The sequence below is a fragment of the Solenopsis invicta genome, chromosome 4, assembly GCF_016802725.1.
Source record: "Solenopsis invicta isolate M01_SB chromosome 4, UNIL_Sinv_3.0, whole genome shotgun sequence".
NCBI classification, from domain to species: Eukaryota; Metazoa; Arthropoda; class Insecta; order Hymenoptera; family Formicidae; genus Solenopsis; species Solenopsis invicta.
Window position 1 is genome coordinate 5,186,158 of NC_052667.1, and position 16,631 is coordinate 5,202,788.

General features: G+C 40.1%; 6 protein-coding genes across 13 annotated transcripts in view; 2 read left to right on the forward strand and 4 right to left on the reverse strand.

The window, feature by feature from the left end:
• The window catches only part of LOC105195567, a 28,351-nt gene extending 25,994 nt beyond the window's left edge, over nucleotides 1–2,357 (reverse strand). The window contains exon 1 of the mRNA XM_011161024.3: nucleotides 1,575–2,357. Coding sequence (XP_011159326.2) covers nucleotides 1,575–1,943 — 369 coding nt within the window. The 5' untranslated portion in view covers nucleotides 1,944–2,357. The remainder of the gene's footprint in view (nucleotides 1–1,574) is intronic.
• On the reverse strand, nucleotides 146–1,007 carry LOC105195566 (peptidyl-prolyl cis-trans isomerase H). Its single transcript, XM_011161023.3, has one exon. The coding sequence runs from the start codon at nucleotides 996–998 to the stop codon at nucleotides 444–446; it is 555 nt and encodes a 184-aa protein (XP_011159325.1). The 5' UTR covers nucleotides 999–1,007; the 3' UTR covers nucleotides 146–443.
• Nucleotides 2,358–2,543: 186 nt separating the features above from the next.
• Nucleotides 2,544–6,856, reverse strand: LOC105195563 (zinc finger protein 585A). 4 transcript variants are annotated; one of them, XM_011161020.3, is made up of 3 exons: nucleotides 6,405–6,601; nucleotides 6,178–6,321; nucleotides 2,544–6,050 (listed from the first exon to the last, which is right to left on the reverse strand). In XM_011161020.3, exon 3 carries the CDS (start codon nucleotides 6,027–6,029, stop codon nucleotides 3,252–3,254), a length of 2,778 nt encoding a protein of 925 aa, XP_011159322.1. In that variant the 5' UTR covers nucleotides 6,030–6,050; nucleotides 6,178–6,321; nucleotides 6,405–6,601; the 3' UTR covers nucleotides 2,544–3,251. The 4 variants fall into 4 exon arrangements, with proteins under 4 accessions (XP_011159322.1, XP_039304240.1, XP_039304239.1 ...); XM_039448306.1 differs by lacking the exon at nucleotides 6,405–6,601 and adding an exon at nucleotides 6,838–6,856 and having other exon boundaries at nucleotides 2,544–6,321; XM_039448305.1 differs by having other exon boundaries at nucleotides 2,544–6,321.
• On the forward strand, nucleotides 6,852–8,936 carry LOC105195562 (dehydrogenase/reductase SDR family protein 7-like). The gene is made up of 6 exons (XM_011161016.3): nucleotides 6,852–7,356; nucleotides 7,472–7,615; nucleotides 7,689–7,908; nucleotides 8,122–8,206; nucleotides 8,275–8,435; nucleotides 8,520–8,936. Exons 1-6 carry the CDS (start codon nucleotides 7,207–7,209, stop codon nucleotides 8,717–8,719), a joined length of 960 nt encoding a protein of 319 aa, XP_011159318.1. The 5' UTR covers nucleotides 6,852–7,206; the 3' UTR covers nucleotides 8,720–8,936.
• A 1,365-nt stretch (nucleotides 8,937–10,301) lies between these two features.
• On the reverse strand, nucleotides 10,302–12,630 carry LOC105195560 (transmembrane protein 11 homolog, mitochondrial). 2 transcript variants are annotated; one of them, XR_850706.3, is made up of 4 exons: nucleotides 12,476–12,630; nucleotides 11,418–11,635; nucleotides 10,936–11,274; nucleotides 10,302–10,777 (listed from the first exon to the last, which is right to left on the reverse strand). XR_850706.3 is itself a non-coding variant. In XM_011161015.3 (3 exons), exons 1-3 carry the CDS (start codon nucleotides 12,496–12,498, stop codon nucleotides 10,988–10,990), a joined length of 528 nt encoding a protein of 175 aa, XP_011159317.1. In that variant the 5' UTR covers nucleotides 12,499–12,630; the 3' UTR covers nucleotides 10,302–10,987. The 2 variants fall into 2 exon arrangements, 1 of the variants encoding a protein (XP_011159317.1); XM_011161015.3 differs by having other exon boundaries at nucleotides 10,302–11,274.
• An 846-nt stretch (nucleotides 12,631–13,476) lies between these two features.
• LOC105195559 (protein outspread) overlaps nucleotides 13,477–16,631 on the forward strand; it is a 210,612-nt gene continuing 207,457 nt past the window's right edge. For 2 of the 4 annotated variants that reach the window (XM_011161011.3, XM_011161013.3), the window contains exon 1: nucleotides 13,480–15,278. In XM_011161011.3, the coding sequence (XP_011159313.1) occupies nucleotides 15,108–15,278 (171 nt within the window). In that variant the 5' untranslated portion in view covers nucleotides 13,480–15,107. Of the gene's footprint in view, nucleotides 15,279–16,631 lie in introns of all 4 variants that reach the window. The other 2 variants (XM_039448304.1, XM_011161014.3) reach the window with 2 other exon arrangements.

A 16,631-nucleotide genomic window follows, 5' to 3' on the forward strand; every position in this document is an offset into this window, starting at 1 on the left:
TTTTCCTTTTTTCTTTCATTTTTTTTAGATTTCTGATAATTTTATTTTTGATAAAAGTAGTCTAGAAATAATTAAAATGTAAATAATACAAATCTTACATAAATCAGAAATACTTTACATCTTAAAAAAATAAGAAAAATTAATATAATTTTACATAGATTAGCAAATATTTGCAAATTTATTAAGTATATTTATAATTCTCATTGTATAAATTCAAACTGGATTTTAAAAAGTTTAGAATAATACATTAAACAAATATAAAAATGCTCTATGCAAGTTTACCAGAAGTGTAAAGTTATCTTATTTTTATGTATATTCCCAAATAGCAGTTATTTGTGTATATTATGAAAATTACATTTTTATTATATTTTGTTTAAAAATATCAGTACAGATATAATTATATCGTAGGAGTTACACATATAGATCTAAATTTATAATGGTCACTACATCTGTCCACATTGAGATATAGTTACAGGAATCTTTGGTTTATTGTTCGGTCCAGTAGGTACATTCTCAACCTTCCTCATAACAAGAAGACCATCAATAACTCTACCAAAGACAACGTGTTTGCCGTCCAAGAAGTTACACTTAGCGCACGTGATAAAGAATTGACAGCCGTTGGTGTCCTTGCCACTATTTGCCATCGACAACAGACCAGGAGAATCATGCTTCAGCTCAAAGTTCTCGTCTGGGAATGTTCCGCCGTTGTAGATGCTCAATACTCCGGTGCCATCACCGTTGACGAAGTCGCCGCCTTGTATCATAAAGTCTTTAATTACTCTATGGAAAATAGCACCTTTAAAGCCCAGTGGTACGCCGTCCTTTCTGTATTCCCCCGTGCAAAACTGCCGGAAATTCTCCGATGTTTTCGGGCAAACGTCTTCGAACAACTCAAAGATCATGCGACCTATTTCCGTGGTGCCTACGGACACGTCGAAAAACACCACCGGGTTGTTCGGATTTCGTAGCTGCATCTGAATCTGGTTCCAAGTGGGCATGTTTGATGTTCACGATGATCTTGTCTTCAGTTAATTTACTGTACTTATCGTAGAATCTTCGAGAAGCTCTTAGCAAAATTATACGAATCCGTCAGTGAGAAATATTCTTTCCAATTTGTGGAACACCAATGCAGACAAGCATAACCTCAAGCAGTACTGTTTTAGGTTAGCTTTGCTCCGAAACTCAATTTTCGGTGCAGTTCTCTTTAAAACGATTGACAACTAATGTCTCGAAGCAGGGTCGGTAGCGAAGAACAAGTTTCGTGTTACAAAATACGATTTCGCAAATATATCTCAGCGTAAAAGTGTTTATCTCTGGCAACGCACCTCTCGATGAGTTTGTTGTTTTGAAACTACCACGAGAGTGGTGGCATGGAACGACGAGAGGTTAGCGTCTCGCAACACGTTAATTCCCACGATAATTTGAAAACAGTCGCTCGCTGTTTATGACGCACGTTTTGTATTATTACGGAACGATTAATAATACGAAGCGACACGGACGCCTAGACGCGCGGTCGTTGGACGTAACGTGGAAAACACGCGTGGTCACAGTGGCGCTCATCTCGAACGACTTACCTTACTCGGCAACGAATTTCGACGGCGGATGTCAATAAGGAATCTCAAACGACAACGCGACGCATGAGCTCTCTTCCTCGAAGTGTCCTTGCGGCTACTCGAAACGGTAAACACTCGTTGAAAAACTTTAACGAACAATGTGACCGCAATGATTCGCGAGGAACTACGCGCGCTTACGTACTGTTGTTTGGCTTCTGCACACAGGATCAACAGGGCACGGCATAGGTTGCCGCGCAGCGAAAGTTGACGTGGTAGCCAATCAAATCTTCTGTCTCGCGGAAGAAGTTGAATTTTATCCAACTCTGATTGGTTACTGCGCCAACTTCCGCCGTGCGGCAAACTACGCCGCTTTTTGTGTGGAAGAGCCATATTGATAGCGAGTCACGTGACCATGCGCGCAATTTTTCGATTTTGTTTTCCCTTAACGTGTTTTCTCAATTTCTTGTGAATTCCAAAACAGAATGATTCTTTAACTCGCATTTTGACTTTATTTTCACGCTTTTTTTTATAAATAATTAAAACTTTATAAATAATTGGAATTTTGTATTTTGTCTTTCAATTCGTCAAATACTTCAACGATGTATTTTGTTCAGCTCTAAGTATATATTCTTATGTTACATGACCAAAATGTATATGAAGTTATAAAAATCAAATTGCAGATCCCTATTTTATTTCTCGCAATAGCATTTTCTTTCATGGCAGAGCTTCTTTACATAATTTTTCTTTGATGTAATTCATTCAATAAAAACATTTAAATGTGCGTCTACGTATAAAAAAATAAATTGTAACACCTACTTAAAAAGATATTTTTTTATATTTTTTTAAAATTTAATATTTGTTTTATAACTAGTCAATAATATTTAAAAATATTTAACATTTAACCAAAAATATGATCAATAGCTCCCCTTTACAAAAAGAAATATAAATTTTGTGTTCATCATTAATACGTTTAGATTAAAGGCAAAGATATAAGTATAATTAAAATTTATTTATCTATTTCATATTGGTACAATTTAAAGATAGTAAAAAGGAAAGGACCACATATTTTTTATAACCATCTAAGACTATCTTAATATTCATAATTTTTCATTCAATAGAAGTAGAGTTGAACTTAAGCTCTATTAAATCACAATAAGCTGTTATTTCCAGAAACAGACTTTGTTTTCTTTGTATATTTACTTACATGTAATAAAACATTTAAAAAGTAATTTTTTTATATCATAAGTTGTTGAACAATTTTATGATATATATTCTAAGAAAAAAAAACCAAAACGTATGTAATTAATTTTGAGATTAAAATAATATATTTTTAAGTTAAAAATACATTTATAAAGTCTAATTTGCAATATCTTTAGGTTTCATAAATTCAACTTGCTAATTTAACTTGCATGACTGAAAAAACATTTATTGCAAATAAACTTTATGTACATTAACTGTGCAGTTTATGTACAATAACTTTATTTATATTAAAATCAACATCTCGTTTTAATTACATAGTTTTCTAAAAGTTAGATTTGTTTAGAATATTTGTATACGGAAATTGTAAATAAATCCTGTGCATTTTGAATTACCAGTAAAGAATTACTGCATCATGTATGTACGTACCTTCTACAGAGTCACATTAATAGCATGTGAAATATCACAAGCAACATGCGAACAGCAAAGTAAAAACTATAATTATATGTGTATCTTGATGTGTTCTCTCAATGTAGTTTTGCCATCAAATTTTTCCTCACAGATACCACAAATACAACTTCCATCATCGCTGTCATGATGATACTGTACAATAACATGCGATGTTTCATCCGGTATTAAAGAATCTTGCTCGTCTTCGATATGATTTTCTTCTTTCAAGTTATGTTCATCCACAGTTATGTTCGCGTCACTTATTTGTACAATCTGACTGGAATAATTCTCATGGCCTTGCGGATTTGGTATCGCCAAAACGGGCAATGATTCATTCTGCTTCGATATTATGTTGAGAGTGTTGTCCTGCCTGGGAGACTGAATCAAATGTATCGTGGACATGTCGTCTTGCCTGACCGTTTCCTCGAGCGTGTCGTTTATGGATTCCGCGGACACGTCCATGCTCACTGTGTCGCTTTGCTTCTCTATATTCATCATATTGAGAGAATCTCTTTGATCCTGTTCCACTTGAAGTACCTGAATGTTCTCATCTTCTTTGCCATCCACGATGAACCGTATGCTGCTATGCTTGAGCTCGGATATCGCGATGAAGCCATCGCTACGTTTTTCCGTAGTAACTACAACATACGCATTGTTCTGCTTTTCGTCTATTTGCATGTCGTCTGTTTTATCAGATGTATCTGTGATGGATAGTAAGGCTTCGTTTTGCTCCGTCTTTTGTGCGTTCGCGCTGCTCAACGACTTTGATGATTTTTTCTTTGTTGACTTGGATTTTACAGGAGTGTCGTTATTAGTCTTCGCCTTTGCTTCAGCTATCATCTGATCCGAATGCTTGACGATGTGCGCGCAGAGCTCATCGCGATCTTGATTCATAGCGCCGCAAAGCGGACACTGATACGGAGGACTGCTCGCTTCCGTCTCGTTCTTTCCCGCCGCGTGAACCCATCGCACATGTTCGCGCAGGACCACCTTCTGATTAAAAGCCCTCGAGCACAACGGACACACGTGCGGTCTCTCACCAGTGTGGATCCGCTCGTGCTTCCTCAAAGTTCCGCCGTCTCGGAACGCCTTCCAACAAAACTTGCAGCCATACGGTCGTTCGCCAGTATGAGTACGATTATGTATCAAGTATCCTTGACGAGATGAGAATGTTTTTGAGCAGGTGTCGCATTGAAAATGAGCTGGACTCCCTGCATGCGTTCTGCCATGCTCCCACAGGCCCTGCCGCGACACAAAGCTCTTTCCGCATTCTGTACAGGTAAACGGCGAATCTCCGGGATGCGCTGACAATCTGTGTTCGTCTAATTCATTCTGCTTCTCAAACTGCGAGCCGCATACCTCACACGAATGAGTCTTTTTGCGATGTATCCATTGATGCCGAAACATCTTCTGTTTGGTCGTGAATTTCTTTCCGCATTCCGAGCAGGCGTGCTTGCCCCATTTGTTGTTGGGCACACCTTGCTCGATGTTGCTCTGCATTATTTTCTTAGCGCAGGTGGTCTGATGAGTCGCCAAATGATTACCATCTTGAAATTGCTTGTCGCAGTACTCGCACTCGATTGGCATGTTCCAGTTTTTGGAAACGTGAATCTTCTCGTGAGACGCCAACGCAGTTGCGCGTGAAAAACTGACACCGCAATGCTTACACGTATACTGCTTGCTGCTGTTCACTTCGGCTTCTCCGTATTCTCGTTTATTCGCATTATTGTATCGGTAAAGCGTTTCAACTTTCACTATTCCATCGGGAGTATTGAATGAATTTATTGTAATATCATATTGTTGATTATTAACTGAATCAGTGATATTATTTTGCTCGGTATACTCGTTAAATTGCGTCACTTCGCCATTAGGCATCACCGTAAACTCTTGCAGCGTATCCATCTTGTCCTGGTTGTTTGCCATAGTAGTAACTATTGATTGTTCATTCTGGAAATTGTATGACGAAACCGGCCATTGAACCTGACACACGTCGTAGCTCTGTATAGATTGGGCAGACGAAGAAGATGGTATCTGAGAAGAATTCGGCGAATCAGATGCGTTTTCCGACCATTTCCTGAAAGTTTCCACCGATTGAGACGCATTATTACTCTGCGACTGCATAATGGCTCGTCCCGCGACGTACGTGTGTATCTTCATGTGATTCGACAAGCTGGAAGGCCTCTGGAAATCCGAGCCGCAGATGTTACATTTGTGCGGCCGTTCGACGTGATGCATATGCGCCTGCAGCATATGCGTCTGGAGACTGCTCTTGGAACGAAATAAGTTGCCACATGTTCTGCATGCATGAGGACGATCCACTTGATGACAAACCATATGATTGTTCAAATCAATCTTCCTCTCAAATCTCTCTCCGCAAGTGGTACAGGACAGCTTAGGTGATGACTGACATACAGACTGATGTTCAACCATTTCCTCTTGAGTAAAGAGATTTTTACAGACTGAGCAACTGACCTTCTTGTCCTCGAAGCATGGGTACATGCCGCCCAGCTGACGCAGCGCTTCCACAGCCATGGACTCATCGTCACCCGATGTATACTGCTGCTGTTCTTCTTGCTTAATGTACATCGGATACACTACCTGACCATCGTCCTCCTCTTCTGACTGTTCCGCGAGAATCTCAACGGTACCTTGTGACTCTACGATATCAGTGCTGGCGGTGTTACTGACGGTGACCTCCGTAAGACCCTCCTGGAGAACGCACTCGTCGACAGGCTCGCAAATCTCCTCGTGAGATATGATGCTCTCCTCTATAGCATCTTGCACATCAGTGAGGGGAAATGTCACATACTGCTCTCCTTCGTGATCCATTTTGCTCCTTACTGCTCCTTACTTAAGTCAACGTTAACATGTATCAATGAAACGTATTGAGACGTGCTCCAACGTGCACGGCGATGCCGTGGGAACCTAGTATCACCTCAAGTTAGGTCTTCTAGGTTAAGTTGGGGTGCTATCATACCTGGTTGATCGAAAACTCGTGTTTCCTGCTCTGTTAGACACTTACAATATGTCAAAACGGCTATCCCGCACGATATGGAACCACCGAATAATATATATTCCCTTTCTCGTCCTGTGCGACTGTAGGCATCGACACCGTTCTGTCCTGAAAAAAAGAGATTGCAATTTTACCCATGGTTTATGGAAGCGTAGTATTCGTAGCGATTTGAAAATGTCGAAGATGCGTACGGTAGTGCGCGAAGGAATTCTCGAAGAAATTAATTAAGTCATCTAGATGATTAAATTACCACTGTATCAGCTGCGATACTGCGAGGTTATTTGCAAAGTAGTGCCCCATATCGGGCACTGCTTGAAGTTGCGCAAAAGTGACTAGTTCTTCTCGATAGAACGACTCTCGATACTTGTAAATAAATAAATACAGCGAAAGCTACTACTGTTAGTTAAAAAATTGATAGGGCTCACCTTTTTAGATCAATTAGTAAAAACACATACGATAAATAATGAATAATAATTAGAAAGTTTTCTTTTTATTGATTAATTTTCGCTCGTATTTTATTTAAAAATTTTATTTTTTGTTGTCGTTTGAGCGAAAATTACACGGTACGAAGGAATATGTGGAGAAAAAGGCAATTAAAGAAGCAAATCTGAAATATTTTCTCACCTTCGTACTTTATCTTGCACTTCGGTCTCTGAAATGAGACACATAGACATACTGAAATCTTAGAAAAAGTAGGAAAGCAGATATAAGTGTAGAAAGTGCAACTGAAACGATTGATTCTCTTATCGCAAAGAGCGGCAAACTTCATGGTATTTATCGGATGACACATGTCTCAAAGGTTATATCTTGTTGTGACTGGCAAACTAAATGATATTACTGTGTAATTGAGAAAAGTAATAATACATCTCTTCAACTTTAACGAATCGGAAAATAATTACACACATGGATAATAATTAATAAATACAATTAATACAGTTAAACGTACTCCTGAAACATTCATTCTATCATTATTTGATTGAAACTTGTGTTATTATGAAGCGAGAAGAAGAAACTTTAATGGGATGGAATATTATATGGCGGTTGTTTAAATTATTCGGTTTCCCAATCACCATTCCCTGGCTGATATATCATTTCTATGATATTATGCGACAAAAGCGGATGAAAGCGGCTCTTGGTAACAAGGTAACATCTTACGAGGCTTTCTAAAGTTTTTGTTACAAGAATAAAATATGAACAAAGTATCTTAACATTTGAATGTATCTTTTGATATATTTTTGTGATATTTGCTATAATTCAGGTTGTGATGATAACTGGCGCTAGTTCTGGCTTAGGAGAAGCTTTGGCTCATACATTCTATAGCTTTGGTTGCAGAATCATCTTGGTATCTCGCAGAAAAGAAGAGTTGGAGAGAGTAAAAAATGATTTGATGAATACTCATCAAGTATGTGACATAATACCTATTTTAAAAGGCAAACATATTGGATATCAATGATTATTTTGCGTTTTTCTTTCAGACAGTTCCAACTTATCCACCTATTGTTTTACAACTAGATTTAACTGATATTAATAACTTGAAAGATGAAGTGTCAAAAGCTATAATGGTACATGGCAGAATTGATATTCTAATTAATAATGCTGGCATTTCATATAGAGGAGAAGTTATTAATACAAATGTCGATATAGATATAAAAGTCATGTTAACGAATTATTTTTCTCAGATTGCATTAACCAAAAGTAAGTGTATACCTTGTTGAAAATTTTTCTGATTTTTTTATATAATATTAAAAAATTTACATATATAAAAAATCCATATTAAAAATGTAAACTTTCTCAGTATTTCTGAAAAGTATTCCAATTTGTATAAAAATTCTGAGAAAAATTTTTATCAGAGACAAAAACCAGAGTTAAGAGATATATTGCTGTAATAGATTCATGACTTTCTTACAGTTGTTCTTCCATACATGATAAAGCAACAGTCTGGTCATATAGTAGCCATAAGTAGTGTGCAAGGGAGAATTGCTATTCCATTTAGGTAAGTATTTGATTATTAGTCAACATGTGTTTTTTTTTAAATGTAATGTTGAATTACTAATTTTTTAGATCTGCATATGCTGCATCCAAGCATGCATTACAAGCTTGGTATGATACTGCAAGAGCAGAGCTATCCAATGAAAATATAAAATTTACAGTTGTCAATCCAGGGTATATCAAAACATCCCTTTCTCTTAATGCCTTGACAGGAAGTGGACAAGTTTATGGAAGTTAGTAACTATGTTCTTATTAAAATGTAAAATTAAGACGTCATATTTCCTTATATGATCTTAATTTGCATTATTTGATTATAGTAATGGATAAAAATACTGAAAGTGGTTTTCAACCAAAGTATGTAGCTGAACGCATTTTAAAATCTGTATTGAAGCAAGAGAAGGAAGTAACAATCGCACCATTTTCTCCAAAGTGTGCCATAGTACTTAGAACTTTATTTCCTTCGCTTTATTTCTGGATTATGCAAAAGCGTGCGAGAAACTTATCACGGGACAAATAATATTATTTTGGCTAAGCATCATATTTTTACAGATGAAGTGATTGCTTTATAGTGTGGGCTCATGTATATATTTGTTATGTAAAATAAAAAAATATCTTGGAATGTAAATACATAATTTAACAGGATGCGGATCGAATGTATATAATTTTATAGCTATGTTTTAACATTTGTACTTAGCAAGGGTTAGCAGTTAAATAAAATACACTATTCAAAAGTATATTTTATTTGTATCGTAGCCACTCTCTGACTAGTGGAGTATCTTTACATTATGTACACTTTATCGCTATGAAATTTCATTTGAAACTGATGCTAAAATTAGATATCGAATGTGCTATCCATCTCTTAACATAAGGCTCATAAAATTAGTGAAACTTTTAATATTTTAAATTTTTAGTGACGTTTTCAATTACATTGTCATGTAGTAATTGTTTATTGTATATATTGTTTGTAAAAACATAATTTAAAGATAAAATATAGTATATATAATCTAATCAATATATTTATAATGAAAATATATAAATTTTTTCACAAGAGAGATAGCATATCCTTTTATAGTACTATTCAATGTGTTATTAAAATTATCATTTCTCTTTTATCGTTAACACTTCATTTAATTTTCTCTATTTATTTAAGTAGTACAAACTTTACTTAAAATATAACAATTTTAATAAGACCTGAAAAAATATGTCTACCATAATAAAATCTGAATTGTCATGACAGATTTAGCCATTCCAATATCCCGTATATTGATCACATTTTCATATGCCTTTCTTAAGTTGTATTATTTCTATTCTTTACTTTAATCTAATAAAATAGATTATGTAAAGAAACGTAATGAAAATTTATATTGTATTATAAAATATAATATTAAATATGATATTAAACGTAACACATCGAGCGATTACATGTTTGCATTAATCACTACATAATAGTTATGTAATCACTATATAATCGATTCTGGCATGTAGTTACATTGTATATACAAATATAGAATGCAACTACAACATACTTGAGGCATACTGAACAAAATTTATACTTCAAATAAAACTTAATTACATTTTCTGCTCTAATAATAGTCAGCTTGTTCTGTGCAATAGACTTTCTTTTCTAGTATTGTAATTCGTTAATCTAATATATTATGGAGAAACAAGTCTTTAATAGAAATACGTTCAGCAAGTTCCCGCGCTTTGTGTATAAAATAGAATTCTTTAGAACGAAATCCAAATGTATGGATTTCCAGATGTTGATCTCATTTCTTATAATTTTGTGCTAGATTCATTACATAACGATATAACGATGATATTTTAAAATAAAGTATATCTGTTATCGTCCTAAGATTGATTTGAAATTTCTACAGCAATGTTCAGAATTATATACACTGTTCATCTTTTGAGCCTCTGTATCGATGTACATATAAAGGAGAGAATGTTTCATTCGTGCGACCATAAATTTTATGCCATGTGAAGAAAATTCACATAATATATAATGTACAGGATTTCAATTTTTATCATTGTTAAATATTTATAGGAATGTTCGCGACCTCCATTTGACGGGACAGATGCAAATGAGTTTCGTACACGCATTTGTGATGGAAAATGTATCTTATTCTATATTTATGATTAATAAAATAATAAATTCTAAAATTACATTGAGTTTATATGGTCAACATATTTTTCCGATATCATACTAGTTCAACATAGATTGTTCTTGGGTGAGAAAATCTAGGCAATATATTCTTTGACATGTCATACGTATTGTATTCTCTCTCTACCTATTTTATTTACAGTCTAAAAATACATAATGCTAAATCCTTGTCCCATTGTAAATTTAATCATTCTAAGAACACTTATGTCAATATTTCTTTTTTTTTTTTTTATTATAGGGACTGCATGTATATGGTCTTTCCAGCTTTGCACAATCATTATTTTGGAAAATTTTGTCAAGATGACAATCGCGAAGAATAACGATCTCAAATTATATACCGATGTAAAAGATAAGATAAAATCTGGCGCTTTACTTGTGTTTATGTGGTTTAGTCATTACATAAGCAGCATTCACCTGCGAGGTAGTATCAAAAAGTGTTATAAGTCAATTATTAAAATGAGAGAATACTTTTGTGTCATAATATATCGCGGCATTAGAATAAACGAGTTCACGCGTTCCATTCAGAAATTCAGTAGGCCTACTATTATGAAACTCGACATTGTGTGGCCTACCTTAGCGTTTCATTCTGGCTTAAGTCAAAACCGATGCTAATAATAATTTTTTTCACTTAAACGCCTGATACACTCTCCAGGCAGTAATGCCGAGGGCTGCCAATGTAATCGTCGTGTGAAGAATTCGTCTCCTCTTATCATCTTTCCTTACAAGAAACGTCGGAGACGACGGACCTAGAACAGCTAATAGCTCAACGTGTGGCAATTTGCTGGTATCAGTTTCCACTTGATACTGACAGCAGGGATCAAATTGCCAAGAGACTGTATATAATCCGCAGGTTATGACCGACGTAAAACCTAGTGGACCACAGATGTACGGCCGATCGCCCCAGACCAATCCTAAAACAGATATTGTAAAATATTATTAATTAATGATATAATTTTAATATTAATATTTCACTGTACTCACACAATGATTTAATAATATAGTAATTTAATATAATTATATATGTATAAAAGATTTTTGTACAAGTTAAACAAACCTGTGACAATTGCAGCAAGACCTGACAACGCGGCAGTCTTGTGAAGACAATTTCCTACCGCTATCCATCTGGAGGTTTCATCACCTAATTTCGATGGTTCGATAACAATTAAGCTGCATTCCGACTCCAGTGCTCGCTCTAACTCATATTCAAATGTCTCGTGAGCATTTTCACTGTCATATACTTCCCTAATAATGGCAACATTAGAGGAGTCATCCCTGCAAGAAGAGGAAATAATGTATGAGCAAATACTTTCACAACCTAATATTGCATTTTACACAAAATCCAAGATTACATAAATAAGATTTATCTTATTTATGTAATTCGCAGCAGTGCCAAGGTTACATCTACAAGTGCAAATCTTTTCTGAAAAAAAGTTGGATTTCTCTTGTATAACAGGGTTAGCATAGAGTTCATTTATTGATTTACATACACTACACAATTGCGACGTGCCTATCGTAGAGCGCCTGATAGTAAACATTAGAAATCCCGATCTCTTTGAAAGATTTCTTTCTTTCGTGTGTTATGTAAGACATTGATTACAGTCGGTCGACTCAAGATTTGTTTTGGTCGCGTACCTACGTCCTCCCGGTGAGATTGAGACCACAGCGATGTACTTTCGTACGACTTTGTTATTTAATGTCGCGATTGAATGTCACAGCAATGAGATGAGACGCATAAATAAAGATATATATGGTAAAGACTCGAGAAAGAGTGACGGTGTAAGTGACAGGAGCCGATGCGAGCCGCTCCGACGAGGTGCGACAAATCTGAGACGCTAGGACTAAAAATCTCCTTCCCGCCCGACAAGATCGCGTCAGTCGACGTCACGAACTTGAGAATTTAACGTTCCTCGAAGTAGCCGGAGTCACGCGAGGCCCGAGAGAGAGATTTATTAATGATTAACCAACCGCGCATTCGCAAGACCGCGGTGCTTTGAGGTTAAATTCGCTCGCGATGGCGAGTCGGGAAATCGCGTCGCCGAGACGTCGCTCCGGCGACGCAGCCCTCGAGCGAGAGGCGTCGGGACGCCGCGGGGAATGATCCCGTTTACGAACCTGTCACCAGCTTCATCTACCATCTTCACCGTCGATCCCGCAGATACTGAAACGACGGTCTGTACCGGACCGGAAGAAAAGGCATGACTCGCCGAACCGGACGCAAAAATCAGCTGATGGAGCGCCGCGGGCACGCGTGCGAGCGAGCACGCGCGCGTTACTCGCGTGACTCGAGTGGTGGTCAATTTTAAATTTTTCACTGGACTCGGTTGTGGCGCTGCGCGTCCTTCGTTTCCGGTTTCAAGCGGATTCCGAAAAGGTGGATAGTAGGTAGGTACGGCACGTTTCTCTCACGATTTTTCGCATAAAAAAGTGCGCCGCGAAGGCCTCGAACGAGCGACGGTAACGTTAAAATATACTCTAATGGAGTGTTGTTTCGGAACGATTGGTAATTTGTAATATCCTCTTGTCCGATTAGATTTACATAGAATGAAAAAGAAATGGATCGATCGGCCGCATCGCCATTACGATCACTGAACAGATATTTACGAAACCGCGGGGAGAGAAAAGGGAAACGAGAGAAAGAAACGAAGCGCACAGAAAGAAGTACGAACGAGACGAATGCCAGCCAGCTTTACGATACATAACCAATCCATTTGTCTCGTTCGCTACTTGCATTCTGCCGTTTCGAGCGTAAAGCGAAATGCGCGCATCTATGCGAGAAAAAGAGAGAGAGAAAAGCGGGGTGTAGAGAAAGGCTGAAACGAGCGGCGATAATTCATTCTGTTTATTTTGCAATTCCAGGAACCGACGCGTTGTCGTCGCACGGGATTCCGAGCGGTCGACGGACGTGACGGGCGAGCTAGTGCGGAACGCGGGATACGTCGATAACGGTTGATAACGTCGATGCGGCTCGTGCGACATGGTGCGACAGTTCGCGCGATTATGCCGAGATGGCACGGCGGTGGTGGCGACGGTGGCGGCGGTAGGCGGGGACTACATTCGCGGCTGCGCGTAGTGACGCGGCGCATCGGGTGTTCCGCGGTCGGCCGGGCGGTGAGAGTACTAGAAGCGCTGCTGCCCGGAGCCCGGAGCGCGCAGATAGAATCGAACGGAGCGAGATCGCGGACGGACATTCGCGGGAGCGTCCTAACGTACGGACAGCGCGACGCGTCGTCGTCGTTGTCCTTGTTATTGTTGTTGTTGACGTCGTAATTCCGCGTTAGTCGTGCGTCGTGTCGCGCAGTGTGCGCCGTTCTGTCCCTGTCTCGCGTACGTTCCTATCACATGAGAATAGGATTACGCGCCGGATCTCCGCGTATGACATTCGCTCTCGTAGATCTTCGAGGTAACAGGATCGAGTCTTTCTCGCGGGTGAATTCGTCCCGCGTCGACTCCCGATATTTCGAGCAATTTCGAGCGCTCCGTAGTACGCCGCGAAGTCGCTCGTTCGCGCAACGACGTGAACATTGGCACACGTGCGTCCCGCCGCCGCCGGTCGCGCGTCTGCGCACGGCGAGCGATGACATGTTTTCGAATTCCCAACGGCAGCAACGATCGGTAGTAGCGGTCGACTCGCGTGACGAACGACGGCGACGAGAGCGGATTCGGATTGACGGCGTAAACAGGCGTAAATCCACGTGCTCCGCGGGAGTGGTGCACTCGCGGAGCAGAGGCGCGCGAGGAGGAGAGAGGCGGCGAGGCCGTGGCTCTGGCCGCCTGCGCGCTGCCGCGCTGATCGAAGGGGGATATACGTGCGAGAGAGGAGCGCACTTGGTGAGTGTGTTTACGTGTGTGTGCGAGAGTTACGCGCCGCCGTGCCGGAGTGGGGAAACCGAGGCGAGTGTTTCGACCGGATCGTGCTGACAGTCGACGGGGAGTAGTAGTGTGTTGTACGCGCGCGGGTGTGCATATACGCGGCCGCGCTGCGCTCGCCCGCGAGGCGCGAGTCGTAAACACACGCAACGAACGCGGCGTGACACGGCGGCGGACGACACTCTGGAGCTGGACTACCACGCTTTTGCCACGCGAGTGAGAGAGATCCTCGGACTGTCGTGATTCGCGAAGCTCGGCCGCGGAATTCGCACGGAGCGAGGAGGATTCCCGTGGAGGACGAAGCGCCCCGCGGGGGCGAGGATCCCTTGCGACACTCTCTCGTGTTCGGGAACAGCTGGCGGCGGCGGCGGCGGCGGCGGCGAATCTCTCGGAGTATCATCCCGGCGCGCAACGACGTCGACGCGTCAACGACCTCGGGGTCCCGTAAAGGAGCGAGATCCCGTGTGAAGGAGCTTCCGAGTCTCGAGTGGTGCGCGCACACGACTCTTATCGGCGCACGGCGATCGGCAGCGGCGTGGTGTTTCGCGTGTCGGGAAGGACGAAGGTGCCACGCGCTTACGTCCGAAGGACCTTCGCGTGCGCGCGCGTGTGTGTGTTGTGTGTGCGAGACCGTAGTAGACGTGAAAGTGACACTGGCGCACGAGTAAGCGGGAGTAAACACTTCCTGGAAGTAGCGGTTCCCGGCGCGACTCGCGCCCACCGCACGCCGCGAGGAACGGAAGCGGGAGAGAATAATAACCCGCGGCGGACAACACAGATCGCGCGAGCAGGGCGCGAAGGAGGAGCGGGAAGAAGGAGCGCAAGGGCGAGTATGCCGTGCCTCGGCTGTGATCGCGGCTAATTCGCACGTGTCGCGATGTCGGGTGGCACGACGGGCGGCGGCGGCGGCGGCGGCGGTGGTGGCGGCGGCCGCGGCACCGGCGCCGAGTGCAGGAAGTTCGCGCCGAACATATTCAACAAGAGCAAGTGCAGCAGCTGCTTCAAGCAGAAGGAGGAGCACAGCGCGGAGGCTCTGGAATGCAACAGGGTGAGTTTTGCTTGATGGACTCCTTCCATCTCCGTTCCTCCGTGACCTTCTTTCTCGCTCTTTTCGGCTCCTCCTCTTTCGCTACCGCGCTCTCCTGCCTCTGCCTTCTCTCTTTCTCTTTCTTTTCTTCCGCCGCTCTCTTTCTCTCGCTTACATAATACTATATGTACGCGTAATTATAGTCATTGGACGTTAGACCGGGAAATTCGTCGTTTTTGACGAACAAAGTTGAGAGCGGGACTGCGCAGTTCGAGAAGGAATGCCTAATTCCCGAAACGCGCGCACGCATCGTCGGCTTCCCAGACGACACGCGATATATTGGACGAGTTTTTTTAATTCATCGATTGATCAATCGCATTATGCGCGAATGCAGCTTTTACAGAAAAAAAGTTGCATATTCGCGCGTAATGCGATTGATCGACCGATGCATTTAAAAAACTCGCCGATTTACAAAAAATATTTTATAAATATTTACAATATTTCATAAACATTTTTGTGATCTTAGATTTAGTTTGAACAGATCGTAAAGATTTAGCGTAAATATTATGTAAAAATATTTGTAAAATATGTATAAAATATTAATTTTTTTTACTCACCATAAATGTTACATAAAATACGTAGTTCATTTTAATAATATTTTGAGTGAAGATTTTACAATTTCTTATCAAGTATCTAGAAAATATTTATATAATATATAAAAAAGTAAATGGCAATAAATATTTATAATTATTTTTTATAAACATTTGCGTGTTGTCTGAGTTGCGTACATTTTTTCGAATTTAAAAAAAAGCTTCTGAATCCGTAAAAATATTTCTTAAACAAATTAAGTCTTGAAAATATTCTGACTTGATTTTATTTACAGCCGAATTTAAGGCGGACTGTAATTAATAATTATTGCGCGAGCTTTCGTTTATTTATATCATAAAATGGGTTTCAACTTATGTTTCTTTACTTGCTTAATTTTATTACTTACAACTTTTTTTGTCAACATTTACCATATAAATTATGATGACCGATTTCATACTTGAGATATTAATTCTAAATTAATATCTCTTTTATATATTTAATACTCTGCTGTGATGTTAGGCAATTTACGTTCAAAGATAAATGCTTCTCCGTTTCTCTTCCGATGCGATCTCCGTCCTCTCTTTTCTCTCTTCCTCGTACACGGGCGCCCGTGATTCGTCTCACCTCCTTCTCGCTCACCCTCGAATTCTTTCCCGTGATCGAGAGACGAGCGGAGAGAAGGAACGGAGGTCCTACCGCTGTCAGGACGTCGACATTATGTAAGATCCATCGTTCGCAAATCGCTTCGCGAACGCGACGGCACGTTTCGTTTACCTGTCCTTCAAG